Consider the following 19,850-nt stretch of genomic DNA (forward strand, 5'->3'; position numbering starts at 1 on the left):
CTGCCTCTTATGTACAAACATGTATATTTATGTACGTACAGAGAAAAGCATCCAGACATCATTTTTTTTAATAAAGAAAATGGATTCCCCAAAGGGACCTGTGACTGAATTAAGGCTGTTGTTTGTGGGAAGCCAGAAATAGTGATATGAAAACCTAATTTTTAGTAATAAACACCAGGGGTGGTGGTGGGGCAGGGAGGGCAAATGACAATTGTGGTGTGTTTTCCACGACATCTACAGGACACGAGAAAAGCACTTAGACACTGTAAGGCCGGGAACCATGCTGTAATAACCACCAGTATGGGGAATCAAAAAGGGTCTTCGACGCTGAGGAGGGCGGGGCTCCCTGCACGGTCAGAATTCCACAGAAACCACATGCTTGTTGCAAAAAAAACCTCACGGGAGGGAAGGAGACTGTATTCAGCCAGCCATTCCCTGCTTAAAAATAATAAACGAAACGAAACAAACGAACGAAACAAAGCACAACACCCTTCCTCCCACACAACTGAATTTAAAATCAGAATGCTCTGGAAACAAGGAGTTGTCTTCCAAACCTTGGGTCGGTATAGAGAGCAACAGTGGAGAAGAGACCTTGGTGCCTCAGTCTTAGATACAAATGCAGGAGTAGGAAGTGACTTGCAATTTTGTGCAAAACCTGTGTCCTCTTCCTCGTGGGGACTACCATATGTAGCCGACCTCATCCTCTTTGTCGTCGTCCTCATCCTCGTCATCCTCTCTCACCGCCCGGGTGTGCACCCTCAGCTTCCCCTCTTTGTCCTTTGGCCCCAGCTCCCGCTCGTCCTCAAGGTCATCCAGCAGGACCACAGAGCCGCCGCTGCCGAAATCTCCCGAGGTCTCCTGCTCTTCTTCTGAAACACATGAAGGGAAAATAATGATTGAGGTTTGTTTCTGTTTATACTCCTTGACTCATGCCAGGGTTTTGTCCCTTGCATGGGCTCTAAGTTTTACTGGATAAAACTATGCCTTTTAAACACTTCTCTCTGAATGTAAGTGCATCTCATCTCTGTTGCTAAAAATGAAACCAGGTGAGGTCCTTAAGTTTTGTTCTGATATAAAACTTAGACTTCTTGACATGTTTCCATGGTCAAGAAGAGGCTTTATGATCCTAAGCAAAAAGTGATGGCAGTAAAAGTTGTTATGGTCCTTGACCAAATAGGTCCAACAGATTCTATTTTACCAATAGGTTCCTGCCAAAAATTGCTTTCTAATCTAGTGGTAAGAAACTGTGCTGCTAACGCAATAGCATGTGGTTCAAAGCCACCAGCTGCTTTGCTGGAGAAAGATGGGTAGCCAATTCCCACTGATTTACTGCATCTGTAAACCTATTTCAGGGTTAACTATGGGTCCATTCCAACTTGATGCATAACAACAACAACCACCCAAGTTCATGGTGAATTCCTGGCACCTACAAATGTAGATATGTATACTCATATGTGATTTTAGAAGTACTGTGTCTCCTTAACATCCTGTAGACCAGTTCTCTCTGCCAAACCTTTTGCAAGTCATTACACTGTGGACTGCTGTAAGAAGGACTTACTCACCACAGCTCACAGCACCCTGTTTCCTGGAGCCGGCCAACTCGTTCCCATACTTGTCCACACACCAGCACTGGCCCGTGCTGCCGTGGCACTGTGTGGCTTTGTAATAGCCCTCCTCGTTACACCGAGGTATAAATGCCCCTGAGGAACAAAAGGGTCAGTTTTAATCAAAGCAACACAGAGACCCACACAGTGTTCATTCTCTCTCCCTTTGGAATTGAAGCTTCAAAAAAAGGTTATCATATCGTCTCTGATTATTACTATGAACTTGGCAATTTTTCCTTATAATTTTGTTGTTTTATTTTAAAGCTACAATTCTATGGATTAATAGCACACAAATAAGCATAAGGAACATTACAGCAACATATATCCTTCTTTGTTTTTAAAATTCAAAGTACTTGCTTTTATTAGATTCTAAAGTGCTTATTAAATATTTTGTAACCATTTTTAGCGATAACTTTCTATAGAATAGCTTCACATGTAATTATATGTTTAAAATACCAATTTATAGCCTCTATCTTGTAACAAGCAGTTTTGGTCCATACACATTTATTACAATTATGTCTGGTCTTATCTCTGCCACTATATTTTGTGTTTCCTCTTTTTAATTGTTTCCATTTCCTGATTTCTTTTGAAGTGGTCAAGTTTTCATTACTTCATGCTTTTTCTTTCCAAGTTTTAAGAAAAAATCTATTGTATTTTTAACCTTCTTGTGTTTACTCTTAAAATTTTGACATAAAAGCATTTTCCTAATATGATCTAAAGTCAAACTTTATTTTCATTTCTCCCTGAATAAAACCAGAATTTTAACACCTTACCATAGTTTCCTTCATCAGCAGTCTGAAAACTTAATTATAGTTTACCATAAAAAATTTTTTATTATTAATTTTAATGAAAATTTACAGACTTGGATTTCCATTTACTCATTGTTGCACTTTTCTCCTTGCCCACCCTTCCTCCCCCACCCCGCAGTTCACTGTTCTCTTTGAAAAGTAAAAGAAAAATTCCTTTATTGTTTTACAATTCCTCCTTCCCAGGTTATAAGCCATATTTATTTTGATTTAATAGTATTTGTTTTTACCATTGCATCTTACCTTTTAATTTTTTTTAACTGTGCTTTAAGTCAATGCTTACAGAACTGATTCTCTAGGTCAATCATTAGTCCAAATTTTGTATTAACAAATTAATGCCTGACATTGATCACAATACCACAATACCCATGCTTTCCATTTCCTCCCTGTTATTCTTATTCACTAATCCTTCTGTCTTAACTCTTCCTGCCTTCTCAAGTTTATCTCTGGGAAAATGCTGCCCTTTTGATACTATAAAGTGAATATTCTAAGAGTGTTATCTCTCTGATCTTACTGATTCCTAACAGGCTTGTCTGTCACTTGACTAAAAGTTAAACTACTTGGATGAGTTTTCATTTCACCTTTGACAGATGATTAGCGACCATAGTCTCAAGGGTCCCACCAGTCTCCATCAGACCAGAAAGCTTGGCCATGTTTATGTTTTAGAGAGTTTTCCACGTTTGTTTTGTTTGTTCACTCTGTCTTGGATCGTCTACTGTGATCCTTTTTTTAGAGTGATCATCAGTGGTAGTCAGATACCATCGAGTTCTGGTCTCAGGGTTTTTAAGGGAAGTTTGTCTTTTACCATTGTATCTTAGTCAGTCCTCATGGAGTTATTGTTCTTTTAATAGAGTTAATCCCTTAGTGATATTTCTAAAAGAGTTCTGTGGTTAGTAAAGGTTCCTAGGTCTAAATGTTTTGTGCTTTACTATATAACCCCGCTAACCCCAAGGCTTAGCCTCTCTGAAGGTTTGAATCTACCAGTGGATCTGCAAGAAAAGATGAGCAATCTGTTCCCATGGAATGTACAGCCTCAGAAACCCAATGGAGGGGTATCTATGAGTCAATGGTGAAGAATGAGGGAGGGAAAGAGGGATAAATTAAAGGAATATGCTTAGAATGACCTTTCCGCCACAAAAGAAAAATCTGAGAAATTTGCTTCTACAAATATTACAGCCCAAACCCCCCTACAAGGCAGTTCTAGTCCAAACACCTAGGATGATCATGAGCTAGAATCAACTTGAAGGCAGGAGGTTTGGTTGTTATATTTTAATATTTAGGGAACTTACTGCATCTTAGAAGGCTCCAAAGTATATCTGCTGTCACACTTGAATTACCAGTGTTAATGAATTTAGTACTTTGGATTTAAAATTATCTCCCTTTATCATTTTTAAAATATTGTGATAGTCTCTTAAATAAGTCCTCTTAAATTAAGCCTGATAACACGACTCCAGTTCAACAGTTGATAATTTCCATGAGAATTTTTCATTTTGATTTTTGTCTTCTGGTTATACATCTTCTGTGAGAGAATTCTTCTGCCTCTGACCTGGGTGTTGACATCATCAACATAAATTTCATGGACATAGAAGCCCCTACTCACCACTGTGGCTTTCTATCGCCTTGTGTTTGGTGATGGTGTTAGTCTTGCAATGGATATGTTCTTGTTACTTTATTGGTTTTTTTCAAGATAGCAAAAGTCATTGTTTGGAGACATTTCTCCTAATTTGATCTTGGGTCTATTTGACTCTCGGCTCTATTCTTAGCCAGTCTGCTCATTGGACTACCCTGAGGTGCTTGGGTTCTCGGGCATTATAGGAGATCATGGAGAGGCAGGTGCCTCTAGAGATCCCTGTCCACTGTACTCGTCACTGAGGGAAGCTTGCGGATGCCACAACTAGAGGCTTAGAGGATGCGCCCACACTCTTATTTAGAAATTTAAGTCAAAATACATAGTCTCTAGCCTTCAAAGAGTAAAATGTAGAAGGAAAAAAACTAGAGGCTTTAATCTGCTTAGAGGACCAATACCAGAAAGATGTGTGAGCAGGTCCTCAATCAGGGTCTACAAAGGAAAAGAACTGGGGAAATGTTGATCTTCCTCTTTGAGCTGCAAATGGAAAATAACAGCCCTTATTAAACAAAAACAACAAAAATGCACACTGAGTGGATCTCTTAGGTTGGTAAAAAACAGATGTTACTCTAAATCTATAATGTAATAGGATTATCACATTTTCTAAGTAGGCAGTAATTATACCTGATTATCATTTGTTGCTGCTTGGTTTAGGTTTTATTCTCCCACACTGAATGTCCCTGAATATATGTTTATTATATTAGGAGACTCTCCTACGGTGAGAAAAAAACAACAACAAAAAACCTCCCACAAACAACAACAAATAACTAATGGTTGTTTTATAAGTCAGCCAAATAATTGTCATATAAAAGGAGAGGCAAGAAAATGTGCTTTAAAATTAAGTTGGATTCATGGTGAGGTAAAGCTAGGCATTTGCTCCATCTTGGTAGAAGGGAAATGAGACTTTTTATCTCTAACCATAGATGTTGAAGGGATAAAATAAGTAAAAAAAAATGTCCTAAAGCTTGCAAATTTATGGGAAAGGCGTCAGCTCAAAAAGATGTCTGTGTGCCTGCTTACATGGGAGAGGAATTTGAGGGCCACAGGGGTTAAATTATGACAACAGTGAAGTTCTGGTTTGTTCTGAGTTGACGAGAGGTTGTCAGAAGTGCAAACAAAGAGGAGAGTCAGTGACCCAAGTAATATTAAAAAGCAGAAGGAAAAGGGAATGAGCTTTTTCAGGTGACCTACATTTCAGAAGAGGAGAAATTGCCCAAGTTCACAGACATCTACTTTTGACAAGTCTGCAAGAAAACGAGCTCATTTCCTTCAAGTAAACAGATAAACTTCGACAACGGCAGGCTGCTTAGGGACCGCACCTGCCTCTGGATGCTTGAGAGAATAATTTTGAGTTATTGTGTTGCGGTCTTCAGTTCTCTTTATAAAAAGCAAGAAAAAAACAACGCAGATTCCTTTCTTACTCAAAGAAACAAAGTTTACCAGCATCTCAGTGACAGTGTGGTGAGAAAGAGAGGAGGGCTTGTAAGTAAAAGGAAAGCTGTTATCTTCACTTCTACCGCAGCCTCATAATAGGAAAAAACATATTTGTACAATCTATTTGTTTCTGCTTACCTTCTGGACAGAGATAAGGGACACATGCAGTGTCTACACCCCCAAAGCACTTCCCTCCAGGCTTTCTATTTAAACTTATAAAGACACTAAGAGAACTCCATTTGATAAATTCTGAAGAGAATCTAGCTCATCTTCCTCTTTGGATGGACACACTGATCTGAGAAGCACAGGGCACACTATTATTCAGGTGGCTGTTACTGCCCACCTTGCCAGGACCTGACTCATGGTGAAGCCAGGCACAGTGGAACATGACGCTGCCCCATGCTGCATCATCCCCATGATCAATGGCAGGCAGGTCCTGCTACCATCCAGAGGGTTTGCACTGGCTGATCTTCTTTAGCACAGCACCAGTCCTTTCTTCCTAGTCCATCTTAGTCTGAAAGGTGCTGAAACCTGTTCAACTAGCTTCTACTGACAGACAGGGGTGGCAAGCCGCCTACGAGGTGCATTGACTAGGAATCATTTACAGGCTTTATAATCTGAGAGGTGAAGAGATACTTGAAACTTCTAGTCAATGACCTTATTGTGGCAAGTGAAAGCTAAGGAACTCTCTTCCTGATACTGGAGCAGGCAGCAGCCCAGCCAGCTAACCAATCCTCAGTTCAGGTCCAGCTAACTGGGGCATTTTACCAGCTGCCTAAAAAAGCCCTTGCCTGGGGGTAGAACAAGGCATTTCTTTCACAAAACACTGGTCCCTAATTGAATAACCATTGCTACGCTAAACATTACAAGATACATGGATGGTTTAATTAGTTGTTTAAACGAGTGGCAGGAAATTGTACTTACCCAACAGACTTTTCCCCTTGCTTAGCTTCTGAATCCTGTTCATTTCATTCTGGCAAGGGAGACCTGAAAAAAATAATTTATGAAAGTCAGTTTCCAGATGGTGTGGGATATAATCTCTAATGATTGGCTTCACTCTTGACGTGAAATGTAGACAATGACACACCTGGGAGTGGAATTACTCCATATGCTGTTACTGTGCAACAAAACAAATTTAGACCATTAGTGCCACTAATGAAAAAAACCCCTCATACCATGAGCCACTTAAAATAGTATTTGGGGGCTATTTGGATTGCACAGGAGTTTCTTTTATTACCAACAGCTCAAAGAAATCACAAATGTAGGTGTCTGAAAGGTGATGTGCTAGTAGATGGACTTCCTTTAAATCAGAGAGTAAATTACCAGCCAATACTTCTATAAGCATTCAAGGCTTACAGACCAGCCTGACTAATCAGAAAGGGACAAATATTGAATCCACTCCAGGTCATGCTGTAGGAGAAAGAGGGTTAAAGTGGCTACTTCAGACCTCATGGCTCACCACTCCAGGAAAATAAAACATAGGCCTCGAGGGACAACAGTGAGGACAGAGACAGACCTGAGAGGCAGCTAGTGCAATGTTGAAGAAGAGATCTTATGTCTTGGTTCTTCCACCTCCCAGCTGACGTGTCAGTCTCTTCCCCCCCCTCAGTGACTAACGCCTCAGTTATAAAATGTACATTGCCTGATATGCACATTATAGGAATTAGCATGAAACTTCCACCCTTTAAGTGAAGGACAGATGCGGTGACAGCCAAAAGTCCAAGTGGGCACATGACAGCGTATTTTACTCCTGCTCTTTACCCACATACAGATGAAGTTACTTCTATTTTCAAGTACAGAGAAATTCTCTATAGAGTTTTATCACAATTTGTTCTTGCAGACCTTGTGGCATTAGAAGTTTCTGCTGTTTGTTCACTGTCCTCCACGTATTAGCAAACAAAGGTCCAGCTTGCTGGGGCTCTTCTCCCCAGTTTGTACTTCCTCTTTCTATAGGTCCTACACCATGCTTGCACATGAAACATCTGGGTACCTGTTTACATCAGCTGCCCTGTGGATCTCACAGTCCTCCTGCCTTTATGGCCAGTTCCCTGAGAGAGCAGGTCATGAAATACATTTTGGTAACTTCTCGTTTTAAGAGTTTTAATACACATATAAAGTAGGAAACAATATTATGCTTAAATTTGTACAGGAAAATATGTTTTTAAATGTTATAGAAAGATATAAGCCACAGACATTTATAAGACTAACACTTCACAGGAAAAAATCAGTAGCATCCACACAAACACTGTTAATGATTAGTTCTACTCTGAGATAAATTTAGAGATTAAGGTTCACCTGATGCAGGCCATGGTCTTCATAATTACCTGCTATGCATCAGAGATCTGGACAATGACCAAAGAACACATAAGAAGACTTGATGTCTTGATCTGTGATGCTGGAGAAGACTACTGAATATAACACAGACTGACAAGAGAACTAACAGATCTATCTTGGAGAGGGTGAAGTCAATCTTTTTCTTAGAGAAAAGAATTTTGAAGCTCTGTCTCACATACTTTAGGCATGTTTACAGGAGGGACCAGTATTTGGAGAAGGACATCATGCTTGGAATGGTGGAAGGACAGCACAGGAGAGGAAGACCCGAGATGAGCTGGATTGACACAGTAAGTGGGGCAATGAAGGTAGGTGTGTCAGAGACAGTGAGATTGGCCCAGGATAGAGCAGGGTTCAGAGCTATTGTGCATAGAGTCACTATGAATCACAGGTGACTTGATGGCACATGACATTAACAACAACATGAGCTAAATGGACTTTTTTGCTAGTTGTAAATACCGACTCTTCCTTAAAACTCTTCTGCAATAATTGAGGTATTATTTATCAATGCCCTTGTGGTGTAATGTTGGAGAAGAGTACTGAATGTTCCATGGGCTTGCAGAAGAACAAACAAGTTTGTTTCTGAGGAAGCACAACTAGGGTGGGTGTTTCTTGGAGGCAATGATGATGGAACTTCAACTCATGTACTTTGGGCGTGTTGTCAGAAGGGGCCAGTCTATTACAAAAGGACATCACACTTGGGAAGGTGGATGGTCAGAGAGAGAGAAGAAGACTCTGAACAAGATAAATTGACACAGCAACTGTAATAAGGAGCATGTCAGAAATCATGAGGATAGAGCAGCGTTCAGATCTGCTGCTCACAGGCTTGCTGTGAGTCATCGTGGATCTGCTGGCACCGAAAAACAACAACTTACTGAAAGATGAGGAAAACTACTGAAAGAATAAGAATTCAACTAAAAATACTAAAACAGAAGAGAGAATAACACAAAACTCCAGATGAAGCATCTGTATCAGAACATCTTTTGGGGTCAAGGAGATGAAAATGTTTAACAAATGGTTCACTAGGAAATATAAGAGTAAAATTTTAAAAAAGGCTTTGTAAAGACTATTGTTCAAGGCAGAGATACAAAGTCTCAAGGAAAATGAGCAGTTAAAGAAATAAGAAAACCCAGAAAAGTTTGATGAAACATGTGTAGTATTTATGTTCTTGGAAAGAGAACAAGCAAATGAAATGAAAAAAAAGTTTTCTAAGAGACAAATATAATTTAAAAAAAGATCCTGAATACTATAACTAAACTTATTAAGCTTAAAAAATCAAAGATTTTCTTCTAAAGCTCAAAAGAACATATACAATGCTTTAGGAATAAAAGCGCTACAGATAGAACAAAACTGATGTATGTCTTAGGGATTTAATGTCTTTGAAAAGCAGAAACCCTTTGTTTCCAAATAAAATGATTACATTACTACTAAAGGAAAAAAATACTGGAATATTTTCACTTTTTGAAAAGCTCCATCTGATGCAAGGGAAATAATATTTAAAAACTGTGACTTCTCGAAGTTTTCTCATAGCACCATTTTTATTCAGATACAAAAGCAATAGAAATATTTTCAAACATTGAATAACAAATCCAGAAATAAATTCTCCCAAGAGAGTGTTTGAAAACACTTCTAAGAATGAAACTTAATAGTGAAATGAAATAAAAATAGCAAAACCAGTCAACAAATAGTCATACTATATGAAAAAGTTTAAACTTTATATAATGTCCACAGCTTTTAATGAAATATTAACCATACTAATAATTCCAGGTAGCAATACTAATTGTCTACAGCTTATGGAAAGTCTTAAAAATTTTTTAATGCTGAAATTCATTAATAAACAGGAAAAAATAAGCATGATAGAATCATTCTTCCCCAGTTTTCAGATACAATAAAACATAGGACTTAAAGAAATGTGGAAACAAAAGAGAAATTTCAGAACTGCTTCTGAGTTGGATACAGACATGGAGAGGGACATCAGGCTTGGAAGAGTGGAGGGACAGCACAAGAGAGGAAGATCAAACACCCTGGATGAGATAGATTGAGTCAGTGATGGATAATGGTGGAAGGTGTGTCAGAGACACACAATGAAACTGGCTCAAGATAAGCAGGGTTCAGAGCTGTTGTGCATAGGGTCACTATCAGTCAGTGTCAATTCAATGGCACATAACAACAACATCTATGGTTAACTGATATTCAACAAGGAAATAAAACCTATTAAATGGGGAAATGGCAAACTCGTCAACAAATGGTGATGGTAAAGAAGGACTGCTACCTGCCAAAAGCTGAAACACAAAAATCAACTCATGGTGGATCAGAAACCTGGGAGTAAAACCCCAAACCATAAAGTTCATCAGAGGCAAACTGAGATCAATCTTAGATGGCCTGGTCTATGGTATAAAGAAACTGCCAAATACAGACAGAAATGCACAATCTGGAGAAGGTAAAATTGATGAATGGGACAAGCTAAAGATTAAATGCCTGTACGCATCAAAAACATTTTCCAACAGAGGGAAAAGAAAACCTACTGACTGGGAAAATAATATTTGGCAAAACCATCACAGACAAGGGTCTCATATCAAAAGTTTATGGGATCTTATAGGGCCTCCACAAGAAAAAGACCAATAACCCAATTACAAAATGGACAAAAGACGTGGAAAGACTTCACAGAAGAAGTCATTTGGAGAGCCAACAAACACATGAAGAAATACTCAAAATCATTGACAATAGGGGAGATGTAAATAAAAAGCACAATGAGATACCATTTCACCCCAGTAGCAGTGGCAAAGGTAACAAGCAATAAATGTTGGAGGGAGTGGGAACTACCATACACTGTTGGTGGGATTATAAATTGGAACAATCACTCTGGAAGGCAGTTGGGTGTTTCTTCCAAAAGTTTGACAGAAACTCTTTAAGACGCAGCTGTTCTACTGCTTGCAATATACCCTAAAGAAATTAAAAGACACAAACGGAGATTTGTGCACCAATGTTCATAGCAGTGCTGTTGACCATTGCAAGAACATGAAACAGCCCAAATACATGTCTAACAGTCCAACCACAACTGAATGGATTGAGAAATTGTGGTATATTCACACAATAGAATACTATGCAGCACACAGGAGCAACCATTTTGAAAAATATTGTGTAACTTGGGAGAGACTAGAGAGCATTATGCTGAGTGAACTAACTCAGTCTCATAGAGACAAATACTGCATTAGACCATCATTGTAAAAATAGAAGGATGACTAGTAAAACATATATGGGGACCCAAGGGGAGAAGGGTTGGAAGTAGAGGAGTGAAGATTGGTAGGGGTGAAATCACAGGACTTCACAATGTGGCGGGTGGAGAGAAGAGGTAAAGGAAATGAGAAAGATCTGTCAGGGACCTAAAAAGAACTGGTTATGATGGACATAGTCCAATGGTGATCAATTTTATAGAACATAATATATGGTAATTATTGTATGAAGCACACTGTGAATAAAGAATAATGTGAAACACAATGTATATGAACCTTGTAAGAAAAAATATGATTTTTTTTTTAAAATAAAAAGACTCTAGGAGAGTAATAGCACTTGGATTTTGTCTCTCTCATAGACTGTGAGGAACTCAGGCTAAGGTCTAAATCTCAAGATTATTGTTATGTTTCATGCTGAAATAGTACAAGCATTTCTATTAAAGCATTAAAACCAGCCCTTTTGTTAAACATTGATTTGGAGGAACTAGCTGATGTAATTAAAAAAGAGAGAGAAATGAGGTATAAAAATTGAAAAGGATGAAAAAATGATCACTGTTTGCAGATGATATAATTGCACACCTGAAAAATCCATGCAAATCAACCAGAATAACTATTATAATCAAGATGAAAATTTAGCAAGGTGGTTGAGTACAAAATTAATATTGAAACAATCACTTGTGATGAAATATAATGGAAAAAAATCTACCTCATTTACAATGGCAACAACAATAAATACAAGGAAAGTACAATTTCTGCAAGAACAAAACTTTAAAGTGTAACTGATTGATACACGGTTTTGTCCTGTTCTAGCATAAAAAGATTCAATACTAAACAGCTATCAATTCTCTCTGGATTAATTTATTCTTGCCTGATTCTAATGAAACACCAATTTGGATTTTTTAATTGAATACATGGATTCTAAATTTCCAAGGGGAAAAAGAAACATATGATAATAACCAGGAAATTTCTCACAAAAGAAGAGTAATGGAAGGACATGCTATCCTTACTAGGTATTAAAACATATTGCAAAATAATTATAAGTAGCTTGGAACTTATGAATAAAATAAAAATCAAACCCATTGCCTTTTAGTTGATTAAAAGGTGGTGTATATGTTTAGAAGGAGATTGCCTATCTCTTTTATAATAGTTGTTACTGGATTTGAAACACTGATCTTCCATAAGCAGCTCAATTCTTAACACACTATGTCATCAGGGTTCCTTGATTTATGAATAGTTACATACATAGAAAGAAGATATACATACAAGCACAATGGTATCTAGCCATCTATCTGATTTCTGAAGCTAAATATTTATAGGATTATATTGCTTCATTTTTCTCCTGCTAAGTAGCTAGTGAATTCAAATCATCAATATTTGGGTTAGCAGATTAACATGTAACACACTATTAACATTAACGCACCTTTTAAGAACATATATTATTGTTATGTGCCATCGAGTTGCCTGTGACTCATAACGATCCTATGTACATCAGCTCTGGAACCTGCTGTGTCCTGAGGCAGTCTCACTGACTCCGACACACCTACCCCCATTGTCCTAGTTACTGTAACAATCCATCTAATCTAAGGTCTTCCTCTCCTGTGTTGTGGCACTTCCACCCTCCAAGCATACATAATGTCCTTTTCTAAGACCTGTCCCTCTTGGCCATGTGCCCAAAGTATGTAAGATGGAGCTTCAAAATCTTAGCCTCCCAGGAGAAACTTGGTTTCACCTTCTCCAAGACAGATCTATATTCATTTTCTTAGCAGTCTATGTTATGTTCAAGACTCTACTCCAGAACCATAACTCAAAGGCATCAATTCTTCTTCTGTCATCCTTAGTCAATTGTCTATCTCTCTGATGCATAGCAAGTAACTGAGAAGACCATGGCCTGAAACTGGCACACCTTATTCTCCAGACTTACATCGTTGCTTTTCAGTACTTTGGAGAGATCACTGACAAGATTTTCCCAGTGCAATTCATCTTTTGATTTCCTGACTGTTGGTGCCAAGAGTGTTGATTGTGAAGCCGAGCAAGTTGTAATTGCTAACAACTGCAATCACTTCTCCATCTATCATGGTGCTGCCAACTGGCCCAGTGGTGAGAAGCTTTATCCATATAGGGGCTTTTGCAGAATAAACGAAGTGTTTCAAATTGTATGGAGAACAGCAGGTTAAGTGAAAAAATGATAGGGAACAACTGGAAAACTATTGGGGGTTAGGGGTTAAAATCTGTTACACCAAAATAAAATTCAGAGTGATAGAAGACTCAAACAAACAAAAGTTTTATAAAAACAGAAGATAATTACTTTGCAATCTTAATGTAGGAAATAATCTTCTGAAGCTTAATAATAAGTTCTATGTCTTCTAAGAATCTACAAATTAAAATACTGAGAAATATGATTATTTAATCATTTAAAATTTCACTCTACCAAAATTACAAGTACAAAGTCCAGGTTGGGGGGAAAGTATTTGATACCCTTATGATTAGAACATATCTAATTCCTTCAATATAAATTCCTAAATTAAAAACCAAAAAAGCCTCAACAAAACAACAGCCTAATACAGTTTGTACAAAGACCACATACACATGTCAAAGCAAAGCAAAGCAAGAGTATCTCAAGAATATAAAAATGTTCAATCTAACTCATAATGAGAAAAGTGAAATAAAGCCTGTAAGGGATCACTTCTTGGCTCTGTGCCCTATTCAGTAATTGATCACAAAGTCTGGCAATGCAATGGGGAAGTACATGATACACTGGTAGGTGGCCCAAATTCTTTGAAGGACAAATTGATAAAACTGCTCAAATTTTAAAATGTCTCTGCCATTTTAGCCAGTAATTCTGCTTTTAGGAATGTATTTTATAATCCTACAAAGTATGCACATACCCCTATTTACTTTTTAAAAATATTCATTCATTCATCATTGTATTTTCTTCCCTCTCCCTTCTCCGATCCACTTTGCAGTGCACCCATTGTTTCAGGTTGTCATACATGTTGCCTAATCATATCTTCCTTTTGGACAGTTCTTCCTCTCATCTGTTACAATGTAGTGCTTCATTATCCATCCACTCCTTTCCTTTCCCCCTCCTAACTCCTCATGTCAATCCTATTTTATAACAGTGGTATTATGCAGTATTTGTTCTTTTGTGACTAAGACGAGCTGACAAAGTAATTGAGGTGATGGAACTAGGTATGTCAGAGACAGTGAGACTGGCACAGGATGGGGCAGAGTTTAGAGTTGTTGGACATAGGGTCTCTATGAGTTGCAGGAGGCTCAATGGCCCATAACAATAATAATAAGTGTTTTGTTTGTATACACATGCATTCACATAATGAGAATTGTTATTGCTGTTAAGAGTTGTCATGTTGAGTCCAGTTCATAGTGACCTCCATTTACTACAGATCAAAATTCTGCTTGATTCTGCACTGTGCTTCAGCCCAGTGTCATAGTAACTGTGTCACCTCACCTCATTGAAGATCTTCCTTTCCTTTGCTGCTCTTCCGTCTTTCTGAGCATGATGTCTTCTTCTGATGACTGGCCCCTTTTGATAATGTGCCCAAAGTATGTTACTCAGAGTGGTTGTTGTTATGAACTGTTGAGTCAGAATCGATGCATAGCTGACCCTCCAGTGGGTTTTCAGAGGCAGTTCTCACTAGAGTAGGCTGGCCATCTTTCTCCCATGGAGAAAGTCAGTGGATTTGGACCACATGTCTTTGAGTTGACAGTTCAACTCTTTACCACTGACCTACCAGGAACTCCCTATTTTTCTGTAATTTTTCAGCTTCGTCAGCCATGTTTACAGTGTGTTACCCTGGATATCTGATCCCAACTGGACCAGATATTCCTGGCTTGGAACTGGATTTCAATGTAAACCAGTCTCTGCTTATCTTATAAACTGTGAGCTCCCAATTATGATACCTTTATATTTTACAGTATTTCTCACACTGAGAATCTCACAATAGGAGAAACATACCTATAGATGCGCCATTAAATGACACAACTGCTTCTTGATTTCTGAGGTGTGTCTTTCTTTGCAGCTCTAGTTGTCTTCCCAGTGTGTGAAATGTGGTCCTTCCCCACCCTACCCTGGCCCCAGCTTCTAGACCACACCACCATCTGCCTTACCTCCAGGCTTCTGGAAGCAGTAGCACCACTCATTGTTAGAAAGCTTGCCATCCTTGAAGGAGTCACAGGAGTTGAAGAGTGGCTTGATGCAAGGCTCATACTTATCCAGGTAGATGGCGTTGATCTCAGAGTGGTCAAGCAGGAGGTCATAGTTCATGTCCAGCTTGTTGAACATCCAACCCAGGGAGTCCTTGCAGATTGGCAGGATGCTGGTATCAAACCCTGCAGAGAGAAAGGCATATCTTAGCCACCAGCAAATTGGCTTTCTCATCCTTCTCAATTCTCAAGGAGACCCAGAGCTGACCACGCACCTCTTCCTCTCTGAGGCGTCTTCCCTCCCAAGGCACAGTCTCTCCAGCACTTAACTGGAACAATACAACCTTTTCTTTTATATTCTTTTAATGTTTTAAAACACATTGGAATGGAAATCAGCATTTGAGTAAAATACATTCTAAAAGGAGTGAGCCCTGCCCAGTGCTAATTTATCTGTAAAGGAAATATATGAATTTTTATTAACTAGACTTGCTAAAACCAAGGTTTGCCTGAAAGAAAGAATATAAACAAGCTGAGTAAGGAGAATATCTCATAGCACTGAAAACTTTGGTTTCATATTCAGAAAAACAAACTTATTTGAAAAACAAAAGACAATATTATATGTGAGGGGGAAAAATACAGCAATAAAATGTAACTGCATAGCATAATCCAGAAGCACTGATTACATCCCAAAGGATTGTTAAATCCAAGCAGTCTGAACACTAATGGCAAAACCAGCGAGACACCTGCCTCCGTTCCCCATTCTTTCCGGAAATCCCCTAAAGAGATACATGGTATGGAATCCAAATAGAGTCAGACAATAATTTCTTTCTTATTTCCCTGGAGAGAAGCTATAGTTTTCTTAAAAAATTATTTGCTTCCACAATAGAAACTCTATGTTCTTGAACAATAACTCTTTGCTTACTACTTTGGATACTGAACTTACTGAAAACAAACCCCAGAGAAGACATGGCCCAAAGGTAAAACTTGACTTTCTTTCAGAAGCAAATGTGGTACATATAATCCAAAGTTATTCTGCAAGTTCCACTTCCAGGGCTGGTTTTATTTTCCCAGAATAATAATGAGATAAGATAACATCTGTGCAACCTGTGTCACAATATAGTAAACAGTCTTCTAAGTGATTTATAATTATGACATAATTGAATCCTTGCAATAGCTTTATGCAATAACATCATGTCAGCCCCAATTTGAGATTTTTGTGAAAAGATAAGGCTAGAAGCTGAGGTTACTTATTTCAGGTCATACCGTTGTAGGTCAGGATTCAAACCCAAGTAGACGAATCATTTTCAAATCTTTTACCAGAGTGCCACAATGATCCTTCTGCCTTGAGGATGTCCAGTTTTCTGTGGCGCCGTTTGGGAATGGGCTAAGCCACTGGAGACAGTGTCTGCAATCCAGGGCCAGAATGGAGTCTAGTTTTTGAGCAACTGCCCACCTGGTTGCTCACATCTGGCCTCAAGTGTCAGTCATCGCATTCTCATGTGTTCTGACAGAAACCTGTGTGTAGTCAGCAGGCTTTGAAATACTGTAGTTAGGCTCGTCCTATTTAAAGCAGTATTATTAAAGAACAGTCTTAACTCTCCAGACCCCAATAAAACAAGTTCAATATTTCCTCCAGGGAGAAACTTTTTGCTCCCTCTGTTGTCACTGCCTGTCCTGTTCCCTTCATTGCTTGGGTCGCTACAGGTGCATATCGTCACTGTGAATTCAAGTCAGCCCCCAGTGCACGGTGATCCCACACACACTGGAACATGCTACTGCCCAGCCTTGTGCCATCCCCTGTGATCAGGTGCTGATCAACCACTGTTATCTGTAACGTTTTTCTGGTTGATTAAGAAGATTATGAAAACTTTCTCGCCAGTTAATTTTCATTTGGAAGGGCCACTGAAACCTGTTCAGCATCACAACAACACACACAAGCTTCCACTGCTAGCGAGGGGCTGGCTGAACACCAGGTGCACTGACTGACTCACATCCGGGCCTCCTACCTAGAAGGTGAGGGGATTCTGCCAGTGAAGTAACAATACTTCACATTGACATTTAAAATAAACCCCACAACTCTTGCTTTCTACTTGATTCTGACTTCTACCAATATATAGAGCAGAATTATAGTTATTGTTATGTGCTCTCGAGTCACACATTATAGTAACCCTATGAACAATAAATAGCTCTCTAATTTGCCCTATCCTGAGCCAATCTCATCACTTCTGGCATATCTGGCCCCATTGCCACACTCACTGTGTCAATCCATCTCATCCAGGGTCTTCCTCTCCTGCACTGTCCCTCCACCCTTCTAAGTATGTCTTCCTCCAAGGACTGGTCCCTTCTGAAAACATGCCCAGAGGATGTGAGATGGAGTTTCAAAATCCTTGCCTCCAAGGAGCAGAATAGAACTGTCCTGTCATTAAAGCAGTAGGATTTCCAAAACTAAATCTTTACAGAAGCCGACAGTTAGATCTTCCTTTCCCAGGGACACTGGTACATATAAACTCCTGACATTTTGGTTAGCAGCCAACATTTCTGCTTAACTGCTATGCCACTAGGGCTGCTATACTGATATATTGTTGTTGTTGTTCTTATGTGCTGTCAAGTTGCCTGCGACTCAGTGACCCTATGTAGAACAGTACTAAACCCTGCTCTATCCCTTGCCAATCTCATTGTCTCCAAGACACCTATCCCTATTACCCCAGTGACTAAATCAATCCATCTCATAGAAGGTCTTCCTCTCCTGCACTGTCCCTCCACCCTCCCAAGCATGATTTCCCTCTCCAAGGACTGTTCCCTTCTTACAACATGTCCAAAGTATATCAGATAAAGCTTCAGAATCCTAGTCTCCAAGGAGCAACCAGGCTTCACTCTCTCGAACTTGTCTGTTCTCCTAGCAGTCTGTGGTATATTCAATACTCTTCTCCAACACTGATATAAAACAAAATAAAACCAACCAATTCCCACTTGAGTTTGGTCACAGTGACCTCCATCAAGTTTCTGCGGCTCTAAATTTGCTACTTGTAGATTTGAACTGTTGATCTTTTGGTTAGCAGCCCGGACAGCATGTACTAAGCCACCCGGATTGCTTATACTGGCCTACAGCAAATGTGTAATAAAAGTATTTCTTCAGAAAGTTTTTTAACTACAGCAAAGCTTACCCTTTTAAACATAAAATCTTTTCAGTGTTTTTGAAATATTCACCTTTTTAGAAATGCAGGGTATTTTTATTTAAAAAAATTCCCCTTGCAAGAAGAGAGACTACAGAACGTAATATGACCTCTTCTTTGACTAAAGTCATAGCTATAAACAATCTCTGTGATGATGATGTCCTCAGGGGCCAATGAGTTAGAAAGATAATTTACTGTGACACGAAATGATCCTTCACTTTTGTAAAGAATATTTTATAAAATATGAATCAATTTTATAGAATATTGACATTTTAATGCATTAGGAAAGAAGAGTTTGCAGCTGACCACATTTTTTTTTTCTTTTTTAAAGTGTCACATTAGTTGGGAAAGAGCAATAAAATAATCTGTCCTCAAAAAAGAAAAAAAAAGGTTCTAAAAAAGCAGCTCCTGCATCTGGCATTTGTGAACCAGGACTCGGGAAGCAGAGGAGCGGCGGCACAAGCCTGCAGGCCTTCTACGGTTCCACAGCTGCCCCTTCAGAACTCCTGGACTGACTCAAAAGCCCTCCTTCTATGACCTGGGGGCTAACCAAGTGCCATTATTTTGCTTTCTCTTCACTCCAATTGCTTTAGGGCATCAAATCAAAATGCTTCTTTGGGGACACAATTTGCTCCTGGTCAAGGGCAGGTCTTTCAAAGGCTCCCAGCAGTCTACAGGGGGAGCCTCCTACTCCAAGGGGCTGCAGGAAGCAGCTCACCTCACTGCAATCTGCTCTTTGTTGAAAGGTTGCTCAGTGAACCCAAGGGTCTGACTGCTCCTAGAGGATTCCCAGGGAAAGGTTCTTTAGACCATTTGTGAACTAATTGTCCACAACCTCCAGGGAAGCCTCTAGCAGAAGTGGAAAGAAGTAATACTATTTTACCTTCCCCACAGGTACCAACCACCAAGGACTAGCCTTTGGACAATCAGATTTGGAGAAGTAAGCACTATCTTTATCTTAAGGTAAAAGATTGGCCCTAATGTTTGGAGTTTGATGGAGTTTCTCCTTATTATCAGTTTAACTGTAGTTAAGTGGAAAGCAACCACCTCAGAATAAGCTGAACTAGGAAGAAAGATGAACACCTCTGGATCACACGGCAAAGTCTGTAATCAATCATGTACATGGTGCAGGACTTGATAGGATTTTTGTTTTCTTTTGTGCTTGGGGTTGACATGAGCCATGGGCCAATTTATGGTAGTTAACAATAGTCATGCAATACCATAGATCACCATTTTCCACTGATACCTCTGTGTGCCTATGGGCAGCAATGAATAATCAAATACTAAGGAGATGATTTTTTCCCCTCTGAGGACCAGATGCTATTTCAATGCTGGATTTTACAGATGTCAGCTAACATTCTTACCTACTTTGTTCCATCTAATGTTGTTGTTGTTGTTGTTATGTGCCGTGGAGTCGTTTGCGACTAATAGCGACCCTATGCACAACAGCCCTAAACCCTGCTCTATCCTGCGCCAACCGC

The 19,850-nt window shown here is 39.2% G+C and overlaps 1 protein-coding gene across 2 annotated transcripts in view; it reads right to left on the reverse strand.

The window, feature by feature from the left end:
• Window positions 1–226: 226 nt before the first annotated feature.
• The window catches only part of SPOCK1 (sparc/osteonectin, cwcv and kazal-like domains proteoglycan (testican) 1), an 867,883-nt gene continuing 848,259 nt past the window's right edge, over window positions 227–19,850 (reverse strand). For both annotated transcript variants that reach the window (XM_006899493.1, XM_006899494.1), the window contains 4 exons: window positions 15,161–15,382; window positions 6,396–6,458; window positions 1,563–1,700; window positions 227–869 (listed from right to left, as the gene is read on the reverse strand). In XM_006899493.1, coding sequence (XP_006899555.1) covers window positions 679–869; window positions 1,563–1,700; window positions 6,396–6,458; window positions 15,161–15,382 — 614 coding nt within the window. In that variant the 3' untranslated portion in view covers window positions 227–678. The remainder of the gene's footprint in view (window positions 870–1,562; window positions 1,701–6,395; window positions 6,459–15,160; window positions 15,383–19,850) is intronic.

The sequence above is a fragment of the Elephantulus edwardii genome, unplaced genomic scaffold (genome assembly GCF_000299155.1).
Source record: "Elephantulus edwardii isolate Elephantulus edwardi_28Jun2011 unplaced genomic scaffold, EleEdw1.0 scaffold00259, whole genome shotgun sequence".
NCBI classification, from domain to species: domain Eukaryota; kingdom Metazoa; phylum Chordata; class Mammalia; order Macroscelidea; family Macroscelididae; genus Elephantulus; species Elephantulus edwardii.